Consider the following 20,266-nt stretch of genomic DNA (forward strand, 5'->3'; position numbering starts at 1 on the left):
TGGTCTGACATAGCAGCCCACTGCTGAAGAAAAATCTCCACAGAACGAAATTATGATTTGAAATTTGATTTGACTTACTCCGAACCTTCCCATGAACACGAGCCCATTCTATTACCGCACATATGTTTGGGGTATAGTGCGTGTTTACATTAGCAGTTTCTGCGTTAGTTTCTTATAGTTACAGCTGCACATCCTTTTGTAGAATTACGGTGGTGAAGTGTTCTGCTTTGACCGGAAAGGGCTTTGTGTACAGCAGGGCAGATAGGCTACTCGATGGACAGTGTTGCTAGGGTGTCCTCATATTTTTGTATTCTATAATATCTTCACACTATCAACACGAACAATGCCGACGTATTTGTCATCTGTGCAAACACAACTTGCATCGATTATGGACGTGCTTGCGAAAGCAGCCGTTGCAGAGATTAGTCAGCTCATCTCCGAGAGCTCAGCAGACCTTCGGTTGGAGATCTCCCGCAGCATAAAAGAAAACGAAGTCCTGAGGACGAGGATGAAAGTAATGAAGAGTGAGCTCTTTGCCCTACGCCTTCAAAAAACGAACGCAAATCGGGCCGGTCGGTTCTCTTTTAGCAAAGCCCTTTGTAGACCACGTTCAAGACTGGCAGGTAGGCAAGCAAGTCCCAGTGCACTTAGGCTTTGAATTTAAGAGAGGTTTGATTACTACTTTTACTTATATAAACTTTTTCCCAGTCGTAGACAAAACAGACCGCCATGGAAGAAGTAGTCCCATTACAATAACAGAGGATGAGAGACATCCGACCATTCATAAAATCGAGGTTGGTAGCCTTCCCGATCTGATCACTCACTGCCTTAACGATTAGCCTAGCTGAACAGTTCAACAATCTCTTTCTCGCTGTATTGTGGTTCAGTCTACAGATGTGGAGAGCAGTAACTGTCCTGATGTTATCCTAATCAAAGAAGAAGATGGACCTGAGGTTAACTTCAGACAGCATGCTGGTACGGAACTGGGAAACATATAGCTAAATGTTATCACAAAGCCATCAAAGTCGTAAAGGAGATGAATTAAGCTATGATAAAACACACAAATAAAAGAAAGTCAGTATTATGATGTTCTTTGTTTCTTCTAGATCAGGCCCAGTCCCAAAACGAGGAGATTGTGGCACAGTCGGTTGCCATGGGAACGCCGGAGCTCAACCCCTCCTCCCTGATGTTGGGTAACGAGGGGCCGTGTATTATCAGCGTCCACAGTGGAGGAGATGTGGTCCAAGGGCCGACTTGGGCGGCCCCTGAGAACTCCTCTCCCTTCACACAACCCAATCCACAGAGGTTCCCTAGTCTTGCACCCATCCACACTGTCAACCACGGCTCCCAATCGCAGCAAGGCCATGATGCTAGCAGAACCCAGATGACAGGGATGCAGGGCAGTGGGGAGGCTCAGAGGAGAGGAGGGGCCAGTGGGAATGGAGACCAGGCTACTACCCTGGCAGCCTCAACAGAGATGACCCCAACCTCATCAAGCCTGGCCCGGTACGAGGGCTGGCGACAGGGTCTGGATGTGAGAACAGCCCAGCCCCAGCCCCATCAGTCACCCCTGGCATGCAGTTTCTGCGAGAAGCGTTTTTACCGGCGCTCGGATTTGGCGCGGCACCGTACTATTCACACGGGGGAGATTCCCATCACGTGCCACCTGTGTGGGAAGCAGTTTGTCAACAAGACGACTCTGAACGTCCACATGCGTATCCACACAGGGGAGAAGCCCTTTGTGTGCTCGTTGTGTGGGAAGAGCTTCACCCAGAACGGCAGCCTGAAGATCCACATGAGGACACACTCTGGGGAAAAACCCTACGGCTGCTCCCACTGTGGGGCCAACTTCAACAACCCTAGCAACCTGCGCAGACACATGGTCACACACACTGACGAGGGGAACATGGCACTCTGATCACTGCCAGCTCGCCACTTTCCAGCTCTTCCGTGTAGTTGCCTTTTAATCGTCCTTTTCGATATCTCTGTCCTGGATCATGGGTTTTGGTGTATGTCCAGGTAATCAATATAAAATGCCCTTAAACTATAGCTTGGTGTTTTTTTCTTCAATAAAAATAGTTTATTTTTCTTACCTTTTCACTTCAATTTAGCATTTGGCAAAATCATACAGGCTTGGCTCAGTGGTAGAGAATTTGCAGATCAAGAGATTACAGGTTTAAATCCCCCTATGTTTCACTTTGGTAAGGAATAAATACATTATTACATTATTAATATTACTGTATATGTGAGAGCATTGGGGGGACCAGTAATTGTTTTTTAAAGGTTGTTCCTCTAGAGTGCAGTGTTGCCTCTCCTTCGTTGCTATGTGGGTTAGGGTTACAAATCTTGAACATTGCGGGGGACTCTCCAGGAAATTGGGGAAATTCCTTGCATTGTTCCTTGTTCCCCCAGCGCAAAAGGTTTCATTCTATTGTTTATCTGGATTACTCTCATTTGATTTATGACTCAAACTTCTTAGCTTTGTGCTTCTGACTTCTTCTTTGTGCTTCTGCTTCTGACTAGTAGAATATAGATGTCCATCCCACTCCGTTATGTGAGAATGGGAATCTAATTGAGAAACGATGCATGTTTTTCTATATCAACAATCTGATAACTAAACAGCTGATATGACTGATCAGGGGCGGACTGGCCATCGGGGGAATCCCCGGTGGGCCGACGGGGTTGGGATGGTCCAAAATAGCGGCCCACCTCCATCACCAACCGGCCATCTGACGTCACCGGCACATCCAACTATTTTCCATATTACACAGCTGAACACGTATAATTTGCTCTAAAACCTTTACTAATCTTAAATCACTGACTGATTTTTATACTCCTCCTCGCAATATGTATTCACATTCATGGTGCTTATTTTTCGTACATTTTCTGACGTGTCTTCTGAAATGTGTTCTTACGGATTTCGGAAGTTCAACGCAAGAAAATATATATATGATGTAATTTCTTTGTAAGCATCCAAAATAATGTTAAGTGTATGGGTATTTTTCCAGGTAGGCCTCTCGATACGTGCGATGCATTGAGTGGGCAACGCGCCTTGTATTGAGTGGGTCAGTCTGACAGTGACTCCCGGGCCACTTTTTTCCACTAGTCCGCCCCTGTGACTGATCACATAATTGGAACCTCCTTGAATTGAGAAATACTTCCAATAATGCACAACTTACCACTATTATTGGGAACTGTGTTGTGTTGTGTGTGGGTTCCGCGGTTTCATCTGGGTCTGCAGTCAGTCGTTATTAGTTCTTGGGACTGAAGGGTATTAAGAATCCGCTTAATGCATCAGCTGTCTGTAATGGGCACTCGTGTTGGGACAAAAGCAACATGTATTTCCGCAACCAGTGACACACCTGTAATAGGACAGGAATTTCACTGGGGCAATTGGTGACCGTACGTATATACGGTAAAAGGCTTGTTGAGCCCGCCCTCCTCGTCCCGACGCTTGGTTTCAGCCTAGCTAGCTTGAAATACCAGGAAAGGAGGACAGAAAGAGGGGAAAAGCGAAGAAAAGATACGCGGAAAGGCCCGGAGAATAAAATACGTCTGGGTGAGTTAAATACACCAGGGGAACATATATTACTCCCCTTTCACGATATTCGTCGCTCACAACTAACGCAAACATTGCAGCGGCTGCAAGGAGTGGTCAGAATCATATCAGCACGACTTATTTAGCCTGCCGTCTGATTCCTAGTGGGGTAAAACGCCCTGGCCTGCGTCTCGACGATGTAAGCTAGCACTAGCTAGGCCGGTGTTTGTTAGCGTAAGTGTGGACAGAGAATGACCTATTACCAGATTGGCTAGTAATATTGGCATCTAACCAACAAGCTAAGGTTTATTTCGACATTAACATCATTGTTTGTGGTGCGCTCTAGCTAGCTAGCATAGATAGCTGGCAGTCGTATTGTATGTTAATCTGGCTTCACACCAAAATATAACCCAGGCTAGCTCGCGTTAGCTATAACAGCATGCTACGACGAGCCTAGAAATGTAACGGGTGTCCAGTCCACTTTCTGGTGTGGTTCTAGCAAGCTAGCAACCAACTCCACAAAATCTCAGTGTGAATACAATGCTGTAATTGGAAGTCTATGGCAAATTTCCTTTGCGTTTTATGGCGGTAGAGACTTCATGTTCATGAAACTACCTACTGGCTGAAAAGCTATCGCTGCATAGGCTGAGCGAGTGAGAGCGAATTTAACGTTGCTTGCTTGCACACACACTGCTGCTGCCGTGGTCTTTTGTTCGAAAGTTAGACTTGCAGCGATCAACTTCGACCTAATTTAATTTGGAGAAACTTGTATTGCTTTTCTAAACCACCAAGGGTCGCCCATTCATGTGTAATATGTGTAAAATATGTAATGCGTCAATTGCTTTTCGATTAAAGAGGGATAGCAATTAGATTGTTGACAAGGCGTGTGTGGTTCACTGCGAGGACTGTTATTCCAAATGTCATGTTCATCTTAAATTAATACATGAGTAACAGCGTCATGTATTTTTGTTTATTTGACAACAAGTTAAATACAAAACACTGAACTTCTACAACAAGATCTCTCATTAGTGTCGTCTTTCTGTTTTCAGTACTCCTGAGAAAGCGCGCAATATTGTTAATCTTCTAAACACCTGCCACCGGTAAGACCAATGCTGCTTATTGTTGTTTTGTATAATGCTCGATTTAGCCGTATAACCATTAGTTTAACCAAAAAATCTATATAATCACGTCAATCATTTGAAACGTTGACATACAGGTTGCTGTTGTGGGTGTTGGGTGGGGGTCTATAAGTGAAACTTTCCCACAGGCCTCATTATTCCCTGCTAGTTAACCTGTTAGGTAGGTCCTGAATGAGCTTGTTTGGGCAGTGAGAAGGCGGGGTGATGTCAACTGAAGTGTGTTGCATATGGGAATAGTTTCTGATGTTTGTGTTGTAAATACAGTATGGGGGTCAGTATTGATGTGTGTGTGTGTGTGCGCGCTCGCGCGTGTGCTGTCTGTGGTTTGTCTGGGTAGGGAGATGCTGGTGAGATCCTCACTTAACCAGTTGTGTGTGTGTGTGTGTGTGTTCATGTGTGGCGTGCAGGTGTTGGCCTAGTCAGTCATCAGGTGGTTATTGATATCAGGAGGGACTAGTCTAATTCCACACAAAACAAGCTTCTGTGATGTTCCACAGGTGGAGCGGGTGGTCCATGTGGCATCAGTAGTGTTTTTGTTCATGGGAGTGAGCTTGCACAAAGCTTGCCTGCCATCCACAGACTGATATGAAATGCCTATGATATGAATAGGACTAGTAGGGGTTTCAAACGTCTCCACCGAAGGTTGATTTGCTAGTTGAGTGTGTGTCCGTTTCGAGGAGTTGCATTAGGTTAATCCCCTCTAAGTGGACAGAGTGGATGTTTGTGTGTATGTGTGCATTAGGCTGTAAGGGGGATCAGCTGTCTAATGCTTCAATCCCATTACCAGCCACACTTTGTAAAACCCATACAAATGGCATTACATCGAGTTGGTAGCATGCACCATGGGGGAGTCGCATTAGAACGCTATAATGGTTAAGCGACGCGCAGCTTGCTACACTCTTCTCGGAGCGGACAGAGGGATTTGCTTGCGAGGCAGGTGTGCACAGCCAGGCTGGAAGTGTCACAAAGGCCATTGTGTTGGTGGCGTTTGAACCCAGGCTTTGTTGTATTCTGATATCTACTAACGGGTGTGAGTCACACTTGAGTGCTGTGACCGACTGACGAATCAGACGGGACGCAAGTGACTCGTGGTGTGTCACTGCCAGATCAGATGTGTGTGTGTGTGTGTGTGGGTGTCACTGACCCTAAGGCTCTCTGCTTCCCCTTCGCTGACATTGTGACCGTGGGATGACAACACAGCTACGTAATGGAACGACCCCATTTCATTGGTTGTCGTCTCTGTGCCCTATATCTTTGGATCCAACGGTTTGGTATTGATTGGTTGGTGAACATCAGAGGAAGCGAGTGGTTTAACGTGAAACTCGTGGCTAGGATCCGAAGAGCTTTGACCACAAGTAGGCAGGAGAAAGAAAAGAAATGATACTGTACACAGTTCTGTACTGGGCCCCATCCACTATGAATCCCTGCTGTGTGTATCTGATCCTATTTAACAATGGGGCTACATTGAAATACAATACCAACATCAACAGCAGGAAACACTCTCGGATAGATGACACTGGTAGGTTCAAGTTTCACTATCACATTATCAAATGAATTCAAAGATGAGAAACGGCCACCCAAATTCCTCCGCACCAAAATTGAGACAAAAGATTTCTTTTTTTTCACTGAATATCTTACCTAGTGTCCCTTTTTTAAAGGCTTAGCTGTGGTGGATACTAATATAGGCCGTGGTCCATAGTATATATGTGATTGACCACTGGCAGTGCTAATGCCTTAAATGTGGTGGCTTAAGTAGAGGACAAATGGTAATAGGGTTTGGTGGTGGAGCAGGCCCAATGGTTCAGAGTAGTTTAGGCCGTACCATAGACGGGGTTTGGTGGTGGAGTTTTGCGTAGGTGTGTCTCCGTGTCCTTACTCATCCCTGATGGAGAATCCATAACATCCTGTTACTCAGGAAGCTGGGAGGGAGGGGGGGGGGGGGGGTGAGGTAGGGCTGTGTTTGTGTGGGGGGAGGGAAGGAGAGGCTAATTGTTTTCATTGTTCGCCGAAACCCACAGCTGACTTCCAAAAGGCGTCAAGGCCAAAACTGCTCAGGCCACGCCTACTGGGAGCCAGTGAGGGCTGGGGGTGCAGGGGCAGAGAGAATGGGGGCTTTTAACTCAACTTTATAGAAACGCACCGAACATGCGCGCATAAACACACACACTCCGTGCGACTGCGCTGCAAGTCGGAACTTGCGACCACATCTCTTTCACACTTGTGGCTCCCTAACACAACTCCTTATTGTTCCACTGGTTTTTCTGACAGCTGCACATTCCCCACCTCCCTGTGGGTAACACACACACACACACGCACTGCTATGGAATTACAGGGACACAAAGGACTGAGAAGCACCAATGGGATATGCAATTTTTGACGTGTGTGTGTGTGTGTGACTGGATCGGTGTGACCTCCCAGGCTGGCCTTGGGACCTTGGTGTGAGCGTAGCCAGGAGCGCTGGGTCCTACTGGGAACGTTGTTTTGTCTCCAAAGGACTCTTTCTCAGTGTTGTTTGGTGACCCACCGCAATGTGAGGAATGCTAGTTGCCGTGCTTTTTATCTTTTACTTAACACCGCTGTCCTTATCTGTCCTCTCTTCTCTCAGCCTCTCTCTCTCGGCCTCTCTCTCTCGGCCTCTCTCTCTCGGCCTCTCTCTCTCGGCCTCTCTCTCTCGGCCTCTCTCTCTCTCGGCCTCTCTCTCTCGGCCTCCCCCTCTCTCTGCCTTTCTCTCTCTGCCTGTGTGTGTGTCTCTTTCTCTCTGCCTGTGTCTCTCCACTGCTTCTGTCTGTGTTTGTTTTCCTGCCTTTCCCTCCTCTGTGGTGTGTCCCCCCCCCTCCTCTACCCCTCCCCACCCCCCGTCTCTCCCTCTGACAGTGGTAGATTGTGGTTCTGTGTTCCTGTCCTGGCTATGCCCTTATAAGGGCATATTGGTTATGGTTGTGCAGGTGGGGCCATGAGGCTTTGGCCTGACCACTGGTGTGTGTGTGGAACTTCCTGTCCTCTCTTAGATCGGCCTCTGCACCCCGTCTTTTTCTTCAAAGAATTTATATATAACGTTATATGTTTTAAAGCTCTTGATGTCAATGCTTTTCCCTTTCATCCTCCCTTCTTCTCACGGCCCTGTGCTCCTTTTATCATGTGAAAGTGAAAACGATGTCGGCTACTTCACCCCTCGAGTAGAAACATGCAGACAGTGTGTGTGTGTGTGACATCAGACAGGGCAGGAGCAGGCGAGTTAGTCGGAGGTCCTGTTCCTGCCGTTGAATGGGCAGTCCCACCTAATGATGTCATCACATTCCCCCCTGGCCTTATCAGTCTCGTAACCGTGAGTCACCACCCCGATGCCTGTCTTTCAGACACCAGAACTCCTTTCTCAGTCTCCCCGACGCTTTCAAACACACCTGGTGCAAGAAGTGTATATGCAGGTGCCTGTTTGTTGCCTAACCACTGCTCCTACTGACTAGCTCCCGGTATCTTAAAGAAAAAAAAAAAAGTTGTGTGTGTGTCACAGTGACACAGGCAGACTGAAAGGCAAAGTGAAATCTCGTCACTTCCCACCCCCTCCCTGGACTAACCGGTTTGACTTGTGGATGTGTCGGAGCCTGTCAACAGTGTGTTTGTGTCAGTATGAAAAGAAGAAAAAAAAAGAGAAAAAAAAACCCCACCGCCAAACAACTTTGGACTAAATGGGAACGGTCAGAGATGTGGAGATCAGGTTAAGGAAGAATTCAGCCGATCTGAGACTCTGCCTGTCATGGTCTGTAGTGAGCCAGGCATCTACCAGGGGGAGGGAGCGAGAGGGAGGGAGGGAGAGCCAGGAATAGAGGGGCAGGGACCTGGGAGAGAAGCAGCACTGCTGTCCTCTGAACAGGAGAGGCAGCACTGACGGCTCCTGGGAGTGGTAGTTCCTCAGACCGTGCTGCTGACAGGAGCTGTTGTTTCCCCAGAAGCCCTGAATGAGCTGCCGTGTCTGCCGCGGTACCAACGTTAGCAGCAAATGCGGGTTTATCCTGCGGTGGTCTGCCCTCTACAGGCTATCTATACGTGTGTGTGTGTGTGTTACTGTGAACAGTGTTGCTGGACTATTCCATCTCTTCCCCCCCTTCTCACTGTCCTTCTCTCCTCCCCTCCTGTGTTCTCAATCAGCCGTGACTTTGGCTCTCTCCACCACCCTCCCCCCCCCCATCCCCCTCCGTTTTCCTGGCTCGGTGGTTTGGTGACCTTCCACCCATGAGCCCCGCCGCCAATTAAAGCCCCCACCTTTGACCTTGGCCTGACCTCTCACCTCTTCTCCGCAAAGTCACGCCCCCCTGGTGAAGGTGTGTATCTCTGCCCGGATGACCTTTTCCAAATGATGACCTATGCACAGTTGCGCGTGTTTGACGTGCGTGCGTGCGCGGGTGTGACTGTGTCAGCTGTCGGCGGGGCCCCCGAGCACGCGTGCGTGTAACGCCTCTCTCTCTGTAGTGTGCATGGAGCAGTGCGAGAGCGCTGCCGCCCTGCTGGAGTCAGTGAGGGAGCAGGAGGTGCAGTTTGAGCAGCTGACTCGAGCGCTGGAGGAGGAGAGGAGGAGGGTGGGCCTCCCCAGCCCCTCGTCCCGCCCCCTCCCCCACACACAGGTAACGCCCCCCCCCGTCCCCCCCTCCACCCATCCATCCAGCCAAACCTCCCATCAAACCCTCCCGTCATCCCGATTCCCATCGCTCTTGTTCCTCCCCCATCCTATGCCCCATCCCATGCCCCCCCACCCTCCGTTTGCACCAGCCCTGGTCCCCACCCTGGCTCCTCTCTAAACCCTGTGATTATGGGTTAGAGACCTGCCCCTCATCCTCCATGTCTCCTGTGTTCATCCATCCATCCATCTGCTCATTCCTTCATCCAGCCCTGCTGCCCCCTTATCATTTGAAACTCCTTTAATCCTCATCCCTCCGCCCCCCCCCCCCCGTCCTCTCCTCCGCCCAACACTTGTGTGTGTGTGTGTGTGTGTGTGTTCGTGCGTGTGTCTGCATGTCAGTGTGTCTCTCAGCCCTCATCCAGTCACACAGCATCCCGTCTGTCTACGTGCTTTAGCGTGTTCAACGTTCCATACATCACACGCCTCCTCAACACACACACACACACACACACTCACACCTTGTTGGAATCCCAGCTATTCTCCTGTGCGTCGCTGCATGCTCAGTGTGTCCGCACACGCCGTCAGTAGCCGGTCTCCTGGCCGGACATGCAGCCTCGAGCCCCGGTCCATCTGTTCACCTGATCCACCCTCATTAGAGCTGTCCATCTCCCCCGCCCCGCCACTGCTCTGTGAGTAGCAGGGCCTGCCAGTCAGCGTGTCGGGACATGATGGGATGGCGTCCGTCCCCGGTATTTTGAAGTGGGTTACCCTGCTCGCCCGCGCTGATTGTTCCAGTCAGGGTCAAGCTAGAGGAGTCAGATGGCTGAGCGGTGAGGGAGTGGGGCTAGTAATCAGAAGGTTGCCGGATCGATTCCCCGCCGTGCCAAATGACGTTGTGTGTCCTTGGGCAAGGCACTTCACCCTACTTGCCTCGGGGGGAATGTCCCTGTACTTACTGTAAGACGCTCTGGATAAGAGCGTCTGCTAAATGATTACATGTAAATGTAGACATGCTAGAGCTGCAACTGGCACCATGTGAAGGAGGGAAGAGAAAAGGAGAGGGAGGGGCAGAGAGGAGGAGTGGAGGGGTGATGGGGTGGGGGTGGGGGGTGTTTGGGACACTGAACATGGGAAGCCCTCGTGTTCAGTGTCACACTGGGGTGATGATCTCTGTCACAAGCGCCCACGTCCTTGAGTTCCTCTTGTTATGATTTAGGGATGTCAAAGGCCAAACGGGTGCAGAAGGCCCTGAACTCGTCTTGGTTTGCTCACTTAACGCCACTGCCTGCCCCCTTGTGGACACAGCAGGTGCTGCTAGACATTTTCCTTGAACGAAGCGACCGTCACCATTACTCGTCAGCTAAAGGTCACCATTACTGGTCAGCTAAAGGTTGTTGGTTAGTCCCCCCTTTTTACTTGGTCAGGATGACATGGTCTTGACATATCATTAGTAGCTAGCAAAGGAGCTCCCACTTCCTGTTTGGTGTTAAGAGATCCTGTAAAAGGAGGAGTGGGAGGGGAAAGATGCATTCCTAAAATATCCATCTACGCCAGTGAGTCAGCAACCATGTACGACTCTTCATGTCTGGTCACTTAGATATGTGCCTGGTCTGCAGTATTATTCTGGTTATAGGCAGACGGGAGTCTGCTGCATGCCCCGACCAGAGTTCCAAGGAGTCTCTCTCGTGCGAGCCCGTTTGGGTCATGCCTGTCGGGACTAAAACGTGTCGGTTGCTCCCCCAGAACGGCCGTCTAGGTGATGCAGACATAGAGCGTCTGAAACTGACTGACGGCTACATCAACGGGACCCAGGTGAGCGTCTGCACCCCCGTCTGCCCCCCCCCCCCCCCCCCCCCCCCCCCCCCTCGCAGGTCCCTGTGACATTTTACGAGTGTGTGAGGGAAAGGGGAGAGTAACGTGTGTGTGTGTGTGTGTTCCAGTACAGGATGGTGGACCCTGCTCACGGAGCTCTCGATGAGAGCTACACTCCAGAAGACGACTCCCAGGAAGCGCACTCTGTGTTCTCAGAGGAGGGCACCGCGCGGCGGGCCGACAACGGGGTAGGAACACACACACACACACTATGCTGACTTTTTGTGCCCCCGAGTGAAAAACTTTAGGGGCACAGACACAAATTTAGGGGCACAGTCAGTTTCTGTTTTCAAAAACTTTAAACTTTTTTTAGACTATTGAATGAATGACACAAAATTGACTGGAAAGAGGATTCGTTCCTTATTTATGACTTTGTATGCATTGTTTCCAACTGACTGGCTTGGCCAAGCTTTGTAGCATCCTTTTCCAGTTTTCGGCACATTTAGAGGCATCAAACATTTCCAGGGAGGGAGCCTCTGTACTGATCCAAATGAGGTCCTCTGTGGTAGATGGGTTCAAACTGATCATTAATGGGAAATGTAGTTTTTACGTTGTATTTGTACCAGTGTTCATGTAGGGTTGCAACTGCACTCTTTGGCTTTCGGTATGCCCTGCGGCAGGACAGAAGGGGACTCAGTTGGGGCATTAATTTTGTTGCCGGAAGCATTGTTTACGTTTCTATTGTTGAACTTGTGTTTATTTTGATATGTGTCGTGTTGGACGTTAGTTTGCTTAGTTCTATTGTTCACACTAGGGTGAAGGTTAGCTAGCTAGATGGCTAGCCAGGCTGTTACAGCGCAGGACAGATGCAGGACAGATGCAGTAGGCTATCACAGGTTGCAGCCTATGAGGTTTATCCAGGTCACGATCATTAGTAGTTGAAAAAGAAAAAAAAACAGGGATTAGACGTTTCCTGTTGCAAATAATGGTTTGAGCATTTTCATGTTCCATCATCTCTTTTCACATAACTGACAGCTGCAATAGGTTAAAAACATTTCCTGTGTGTCTTTGATTAAAACTCGCCCCAAATACTTTTCCATGCTCGCACACATATATATTTGACTAAGTTGTTTGTTCCAGTTTTCTGGACCGACTAAGACATCCAGCACTCTAAAACCCTCCTTCCCTCCCACACTGAGCCGGTCATCCAGCCCCACCCTCCCCACAAACACCCCTCCCCTCCTTATTGCAGCGATACAGTCACCTCCACACGTGATATCCATCAGTCACCCACCCACCTCCTGCTGACCTCTGACCCCCTCCTCCTCCTGACCTCTGACCTCCTGCTGACCTCTGACCCCCTCCTCCTGCTGACCTCTGCCCCTCCTCGTCCTCCCCCCCCAGATCAGGAAGGTGGTGACCTCTCGCACCGTCATCCCTGACTCCATGTCCATCGACGGGGGCCTCTCTGTGTCCGGCATGGGCGGCTACAGCGCCACCCTGGACCGCGCCTACAGGCAGGGGGGCGGGATCCCCGACTACCCCATGGCCACCGTGCCCAGGAACTACCACTACGCCCCCTCGGGGGGCTACGACGACTACAGGGCGGGGCCCCCCTCGGACACCTACGCCAGCCTGAGCAGAGGCACGCGCATGGACGACAGATACAGGTGAGGGGCGGGCTGAAAGGACTGGCTGCTCTCGGCCCAGAGCAGCCCGACGGCGTCCGTACCATCTGTTGGTCATGAGAAATTCTATGGTGCCTATTGTATTGATAACACGTTTCTCTTCATTGTTCTCTGTGAATCATCTCACTCCCTCCCTTCCTGGTCTCTCTTTCCTCTCATGTTGCCTGTCTTTCCTTCTTTCTTTCTCGCTCTTCATCACTCTTTCTCGCCCTCCCTCCTTCCCTCCCTCCAGGCCCATGGACGGTTACAGGACCCTGGACTCTGGCTACCGCGCCCCCAGCCGGCAGCAGCTGGACCCGTACGGCGCCCAGCCCCAGGTGAGCCGCGCGGTGCGGGGCGTGGGCAGCGCCCTGGAGCTGGGGGGCATGCGCTACGCGCCGGCGCCCTACGGCATGGAGGACGACCAGCGCAGCCTTGGCTACGACGACATGGACTACAGCATGGCGCCGCCGCCCATGCACCCGGGCTACGGAACCATGCCCCGTCTGGGGGGCGTAGTCCCGGGCACGCTGGACAGACGCAGGCTCAGGTTGGCACACACACACACACGCATTACATGATGTGTACTATATATATACAGACGTTCACTTGTTGTGAGAACCCCCCCCCCCCCCGTCTGATCTTTCCCCCCCCCCTCCCCCAGGAGCTGTGAGGACACACTAGACGGCGACATGGGCGGGGTGGACCCCTACGCCTGGGGCGTTCCCATGGCGATGGAGCGGGGCAGCATGGCGTCGCTGGACAGCACCCTGAGGAAGGGCCCCCCCGGCTCCTGGAGGCAGCCCGAGCTGCCCGAGGTGATCGCTATGCTCAACTACCGCCTGGACCCCGTCAAGACCAACGCCGCCGCCTTCCTGCAGCACCTCACCTTCAAGAACGACAAGGTAACGCACGCTCCTTCACCCCTACGGAGCCATACCAAGGTGATGTGTGCAGTGCTGATGAGGTGTGTGTGCGTGTCCGTCCAGGTGAAGTCGGAGGTGCGGCGTCTGAAGGGCATCCCCTCCCTGGTGTCCCTGCTGGACCACCCCAAGAAGGAGGTGCACCACTCGGCCTGCGGGGCGCTCAAGAACATCTCGTACGGACGCGACCATGACAACAAGATCGCCATCAAGAACTGCGACGGCGTCCCCGCCCTGGTCCGCCTGCTGAGGAAGACCAGGGACCAGGACCTCACCGACACCATCACAGGTACCCCTGTTACTACTGATACTAGTATTGTTACTAGTACTGTTACTACTGATACTAGTACTGTTACTGCTGCTGCTGTTACTACTGATACTAGTACTGTTACTATTGATACTAGTACTGTTACTACTGCTGCTGTTACTACTGCTTTCACTACTGATAGTGTAGTATTACTGCTACTATTAGGACTACTTCTATGTGGTAGTGTTTGGGCTAGTACTGTCAGTACCCCAGCCACTGCTAGGAGCTGGTGGTGACCACTGCTGCGTCTCCTTCCAGGCACGCTGTGGAACCTGTCGTCTCATGACTCGGTGAAGATGGAGATCGTGGACCACGCCCTGCACGCCCTGGCGGACGAGGTGATGGTGCCCCACTCGGGCTGGGAGCGGGGGAGCGACGGGGGCGAGGAGAGCTGCAAGCCCCGCCACCTGGAGTGGGAGACGGCCCTCACCAACACAGCTGGCTGCCTCAGGTATGGAGAGAGACCCGGGGAGGGGCAGGAGAGGGCTGGAATGGGGGGGGGGGGGGGAGAGAGGGAGAGAGAGAAGGCGTAGAGGGAGGCACAGAGGCTGAAGGAGGAGAGGGGGTTTGTGGGTGTAGAATCTGCAGACGGAGCCATGTCAGCCGGCTAGCTGGAGTGTCGCTAGAGTGTCGCTAGAGTGCTGTTCTCTGCTTCTCAGGAACGTGAGTTCAGAACGCAGCGAAGCCCGACGCAAGCTGAGGGAATGCTCGGGATTGGTGGACTCGCTCATGTACATTGTCCAGTCACAGATCAACCGCAAAGACGTGGACAACAAGGTATCCCGCACTGTGCTTCTCCAGAATTCACGATATAGCCAAAATGACCAATGCACATGCTCGAGGACTGTACAAGTACATTTGACACTTAATCTAGACCCCTTCATTTCCCCTCCACGCCCTCCTTCTCTTGTTCTCTCCCTGCCTCTCCTAGCTGGTGGAGAACAGTGTGTGTCTGCTGAGGAACCTGTCCTATCAGGTGCACCGCGAAGTCCCCGGCCACGAGCGCTACCTGGAGGCCACGCCCCTGAATCAGGGTCCCGCCCCCAGCGCCAACAAGGCCAGCTGCTTTGGCTCGCGGAAGGGCAAAGGTCAGTCGCGAGTCCCCTCCGTCAGGTCGCCCGGAGAGACACGGGGCAGGAAAAGGGGGAGGAGAGAGAGAAAGAGAGATGAGGGGGCGCCGTGTTGTCTTCAGAGCGGATTGCGCACCCAAATGCGTTTTGAAATCGTGGGGGCGGGGGGAGGCTTGGTTTCGGTCTTGTGGACGGGATTGGTTTGTGCTTGGAAGGTGGCGGTGGCACTCCTTTTCTGTTTTCAAACTTCTCCTGTCTTTCTCTCCTCCCTCTCTCTCTCATCCCCCTCTCCACCCGTTCCTGGGTTTCTGCCGTGTTTTTAGATGAGTGGTTTGCCAAAGGTAAGATGCTGTCATCTGGATGCACCAGCCAGTCTCGACAGTAGCCGTACTAACGCGGTGCAGGCTCCAATCTAACACACCAGCCGAACGCTGTCCAGCCTGCTTGGAATCCCAGTAGATTTGCACTTAATCCTTAGTGCATGTGCTCCCATGATATGACTAAACAGTTCCTGGAGGGGGAGGGAAAAAGAAAACATTTAAAAGTGTAACTTCAAGCTCGTCTTGAAAGCATGACCTCCAATTACCTTTTTCTAAATGCTTCTCCCGTCCTCTCTCCGTCTACCTCTTCAGGAAAGAAAGATGGAGATGATGGAGGTGCAGATCAGGTGGACATTCCCAAGAGGCAAACACCTGCCAAAGGTGGGTCTACCTATTCCAGTTCCTCCTGGAATATTCGATACGGAATAGCTCGTCAGTGTTCCAGCCTCATCATTTTCCCCCATGTGTGTGTGGCAGGCTACGAGCTCCTGTTCCAGCCCGAGGTGGTGCGTGTGTACACCTCCCTGCTGCAGGAGAGCCAGAACCCCTCTGTCCTGGAGGCTGCTGCCGGGGCCGTCCAGAACCTCTGTGCCGGCCGCTGGACCGTGAGTCCTCCCTCCCTCCCTTCCTCCTCCTCCTCCTTTCCCCACCACTGTCGCTGTGTGTCAGCCCTCCTAAAGGCACGCTCGTAGGAGCTGGGTTTGGCTGTTAGGAGCAGGGCCGAGAGTTTCTCTGTTCCTGTACTTTGAAAATGTCAAATGAGTCATTTCAGAGTGGTGGGTGATTTGGAGGATAGCCTTGGCAACGACTTTCTTTCTATGATGTTGTATTTTTCTTCCAACTTAACTCGCGTGTACGACCAGCCTCCCCTCTTTTACGAGCGACGCCTCGTGAACCGTGCATCGCTCAACCAAGGCTCCCCCCTCTCTTCCCCCAGTACGGGCGCTACATCCGGGCCACGGTGCGTCTGGAGAAGGGGCTGCCCATGATGGCCGAGCTGCTGGCCCACGGGAACGACCGTGTGGTCAGGGCCATGTCCGGGGCCCTGAGGAACCTGGCCATCGACAACCGCAACCGCGAGCTGCTGGGTAAGACCACAGGGTCGGTGACCATAAATGGTCACAAACTCATGTGATTGTTTGGCTAATTATTGTTCCCGTATTTCATTGATGTTATTTATTTAGAGTGTATCGTAAAGGATTCTGGAACCTTGTTCACGGTCACTCATTGTGCCTTTCTGGTCGTCCTCCCCCCGCAGGCAAGCACGCGGTGCCCCACCTAGTGGCCGACCTGCCGGGGGGCCAGAGCCAGTCTGCACGCCCCCTGTCCGAGGAGACGGTGGTGTCCGTACTGAGCACGCTCACCGAGGTGCTCGGCAACAGCCTGGAGGCAGCCAAGACCCTTCGGGCCTCCCAGGGCATCGAGAGGCTGGTGCTCATCAACAAGGATGGGTGAGGGGGAAGGAGGGGGCGTGGGGCGTTTGTGGGCGCTCTGTCGGAGAGAAGTCGGATAGATGCTTCCATGGGCATCACAGGCGGTTGCATCATTAAAAAAATAACATGACATAAGCAGGAGTGTGTTTGGTAACCGCGTGCGCGCGTGCGTCCACAGCAAGCGCTCGGACCGCGAGGCGCGCGGGGCGGGGCAGGTGCTGCAGCTGGTGTGGGGCCACAAGGAGCTGCGGAAGCCGCTGGAGAAGGACGGCTGGAAGAAGAGCGACTTCATGGCGACCCTGGGCCCCAGCACCAACGGCCCCAGCCGGGCCAACGGCGGCTACGAGGACAGCACTCTGCCGCTGCTGGACAGAGGTGTGTGTGTGTGTGTGTTGAGAGAGGTGTAAACACCTGCCTGTCAGATGTCCCCCCTCAGTTGAGGCTTCCAAGGGCCACGTTGTAACCGGGTTGTCTTGGTTCTTCCTCCACAGGAGAGAAGAGGGACATCATCCCACTCAACGACCTAGGCCCTGGTGAGTGTTCTTAGAAACACACACACACACTCCAAAACATGCCCCCTCTCTTCAAGCGAGTGCCGTCAGCCTTCTGGAACTGTTGATCCTCATCAGGAGTCATGAAGGCGTTCTGTGTGCTCTGACCCCCTTGACGTGTGGGGATGCAAATGATTTTCCACTGTTGTAGAATACTCTAATCTGTGCTCTGGCCTCAACACGGTTTCATTGTTTCCCTGCCTCCCTGCGTCTTGCAGAAGCCTACTCTACACTGGACCAGAGAGAGAGGAGACACACTCTAGACAACACTCTGGACAACACAGACACTTTAAAGGTGACCCACACAAGAGAGAGAGACCCCTCGCAGAACAAGGCCAGATGTACACTCCCCAGCCCTCACTGACCTACACTAACCCCTATTTCACCCACCAAATCCTTTTCCAAACGATTCCTTTCCACTTTTACCGGTTGACGTTCACCTCTCCCCATTTTTAACCGTTTCACTTGTTCACACTCGCTCCCTGTCTTTCTGTTTCTCTCTCTCTCTCTGTGTGTGTCTCAGCGAGGGGTCTATGGGGGCAGAAAGGGCTCCTTGCCCCTCCTGGATTCCTACGATGGTTAGGCCCCTCCCTCTCCCCCCTCTCTCTGCATGTTACAGCATGGTACGTCCGACTTCACGTCCTGCATGGACTCAGTCCACAGGGTCTCTAGAACAGACCATTTTGGGGGTGGGGGCGGGGGGGGTCCAGACCCAGCTAAATGCTGGAACACTGATTTGAAGTCCATGAGTACTCTAGTGTGCACTGTAGTACCCTGGACACTCACTATCACTGGTATAGTATGTAGCTGTCTGTGTATACTGCATAGCGATGCTCAATGCTAAAGATATCGTTTCATGGATTGTAACCTTTAGGATCTGCACTTGGAAGTCCAGTTGTCTATCGTGTGCCATACTTATACCAAAGAATCAGTGTTTTTGTGTGTCGTTGTATGCTTTGGTGTGTGCGTGTTTTGACGTGCGTGCGTCACTGAGTCGACCCATACACTGATGCCTGTCCGATCTTTTCCCGCCAACAGAAAAATTGATAGTTTGCATCACCCAGAGTGGACCTGCAGGGGTCCATAAGCCCTACCACTGCTACTGAAGAGAGGACCCAGAGAGACCTTCTCCTGCTCTCTCTTTAGCGCTCTCTCTCTCTCTCTCTCTCTCTCTCTCATCCACCCCCCCTCTCTCTCTCTCTCATCCACCCCCCCTCTCTCTCTCTCTCTCATCCACCCCCCCCCTCTCTCTCTCTCTCTCTCATCCACCCCCCCCCTCTCTCTCTCTCTCTCATCCACCCCCCCTCTCTCTCTCTCTCTCTCTCTCTCTCTCATCCACCCCCCCCTCTCTCTCTCTCTCTCTCTCTCTCATCCACCCCCCCCCCTCTCTCTCTCTCTCTCTCTCTCTCTCATCCACCCCCCCTCTCTCTCTCTCTCTCTCCCTGCACCACTGAGACTGTGGATTACAGATGAGGCTGGACATCCAAAGAAAGTGGTTGTGTTGCAATCAGAAGAGCTGATATTGAAGACGAACACACACACACACAGACATGAGGTTCATAGTAGCATCAGAAATATATATTCTCTCTAATTTAAATTATATTCCCTATCTCAAGGCAATCATATTTGTTGACAATCATAAGTTCTTTTTGTTTTGTTTTTCGGTTTCCACAACAACATGGTGGCGTACGCTTCATTGTTCTCCTATGTTATGTTGTCTGTCATTGTGAACCAGATTGCTGCCAACACCTGCATCCTGAGATCTACGAGTTTGGTTTTCTAGTATGTGTAGGTAGGGTATAATGCTGTGTATATAAAAAGAGGGGCATGTTTTGATTCGTGGAGGAATGTCTTGTAGGTTTTGGACTTAATTTAAATCAATCCCCCCCCTCAAGGGGATTGGCTGGTCAGGAAGATTTGAGCGGCGGTCGTCCAATAGGACTCGGCGCTCATAGACGCGGAATGTTTGTTTGTTTAGGAGTTAACTTCCTCTCTCGTATGGTTTTCCGCTGATTGGACATTGGACGAGTAGCGCCCAACCAAGGCTGATGTGAATAAGACCTCTGAGTGTGTGTGTGTGGATGGATGATGAAATAATGTGGCCTGTGTGTGTGTGGCTGTAATACCTTGTCATGGACCAGACCGTGAAACAGATTTCCAAGGAACTCCTACTGCGAGCTTTTTCTACACCTGTGATACATTTTTACATTTGTTTTGAATAGTGTCATTTTTTCATTTATTATTACAGTACCAAGAACCCCACTCTCACACAGCCGCCCTCCTCCCTGAGATAGTAACGGGGCTGCTGTGTTCAAACTCCCCTTTCTGTAGGCATACCTGGCTTACTGTGACCTGTATTTTGTCACACACACACACTACTGCCACTGTGCTAAACAGTACTGTTTACACGCTGTCATTTCTTTATATTTAAAACGCCATTCTAACGACTACAGTACTCAGTCCACTATGCTACAACGATGCATCACTAATTCCGTATTGTTTCTGGCTACATTGCCACAGTCCCCACACACCAACGGCTGTGATGCAGTACCACATTGTTGCAAAAGACAAGAGCCCTTTGGCACGAGTTACAACTAACTGTCCTAGCATTCTAGAATGGACTGTCCCTCGTGTAACCTGCGGAATGGTGAACCCTGTTGGCTCTAGAATGTTGAAATGGCCCCTTTAGTTTGTCTCCAAGACTAAAAACTCAGTGCTGACGTTCATGGTATTGTAATGTTTAAGTCTGTCTCATCTCTACCGGCGGGAATAATTGGAACGGAGGGCATGCTGACACTCTTTATAACCTTGGGAGCAATGGACCAGTCAGGAAACTGGACTTGAGACAGGCTGGGGAAAAAAGCACATTTTGGTATATACTGTAATATCGT

General features: G+C 51.5%; 2 protein-coding genes across 8 annotated transcripts; both read left to right on the forward strand.

Moving 5' to 3' along the window:
- The first annotated feature begins 237 nt into the window (after positions 1-237).
- On the forward strand, positions 238-2,457 carry LOC124486456 (zinc finger protein 205-like). Of its 2 annotated transcripts, none has more exons than XM_047048045.1 (4): positions 238-623; positions 709-794; positions 888-975; positions 1,112-2,457. In XM_047048045.1, the coding sequence occupies exons 3-4, from the start codon at positions 943-945 to the stop codon at positions 1,916-1,918; spliced, it is 840 nt and encodes a 279-aa protein (XP_046904001.1). In that variant the 5' UTR covers positions 238-623; positions 709-794; positions 888-942; the 3' UTR covers positions 1,919-2,457. The 2 variants fall into 2 exon arrangements, with proteins under 2 accessions (XP_046904001.1, XP_046904000.1); XM_047048044.1 differs by having other exon boundaries at positions 1,107-2,449.
- A 968-nt stretch (positions 2,458-3,425) lies between these two features.
- LOC124486487 (catenin delta-1-like) lies at positions 3,426-18,576 on the forward strand. Of its 6 annotated transcripts, XM_047048109.1 has the most exons (22): positions 3,426-3,559; positions 4,588-4,638; positions 8,824-8,996; positions 9,145-9,296; positions 11,036-11,104; positions 11,233-11,352; positions 12,509-12,774; positions 13,025-13,321; positions 13,436-13,676; positions 13,761-13,983; positions 14,260-14,452; positions 14,661-14,778; positions 14,933-15,089; positions 15,395-15,412; positions 15,704-15,772; positions 15,869-15,996; positions 16,329-16,479; positions 16,650-16,842; positions 17,003-17,199; positions 17,316-17,357; positions 17,594-17,670; positions 17,899-17,998. In XM_047048109.1, the coding sequence occupies exons 4-22, from the start codon at positions 9,150-9,152 to the stop codon at positions 17,956-17,958; spliced, it is 2,766 nt and encodes a 921-aa protein (XP_046904065.1). In that variant the 5' UTR covers positions 3,426-3,559; positions 4,588-4,638; positions 8,824-8,996; positions 9,145-9,149; the 3' UTR covers positions 17,959-17,998. The 6 variants fall into 6 exon arrangements, with proteins under 6 accessions (XP_046904065.1, XP_046904064.1, XP_046904067.1 ...); XM_047048108.1 differs by lacking the exon at positions 8,824-8,996; XM_047048111.1 differs by lacking the exons at positions 8,824-8,996; positions 17,899-17,998 and adding an exon at positions 18,414-18,576 and having other exon boundaries at positions 3,427-3,559.
- Positions 18,577-20,266: the final 1,690 nt, after the last annotated feature.

This window comes from Hypomesus transpacificus, chromosome 24, assembly GCF_021917145.1.
Source record: "Hypomesus transpacificus isolate Combined female chromosome 24, fHypTra1, whole genome shotgun sequence".
NCBI classification, from domain to species: Eukaryota; Metazoa; Chordata; class Actinopteri; order Osmeriformes; family Osmeridae; genus Hypomesus; species Hypomesus transpacificus.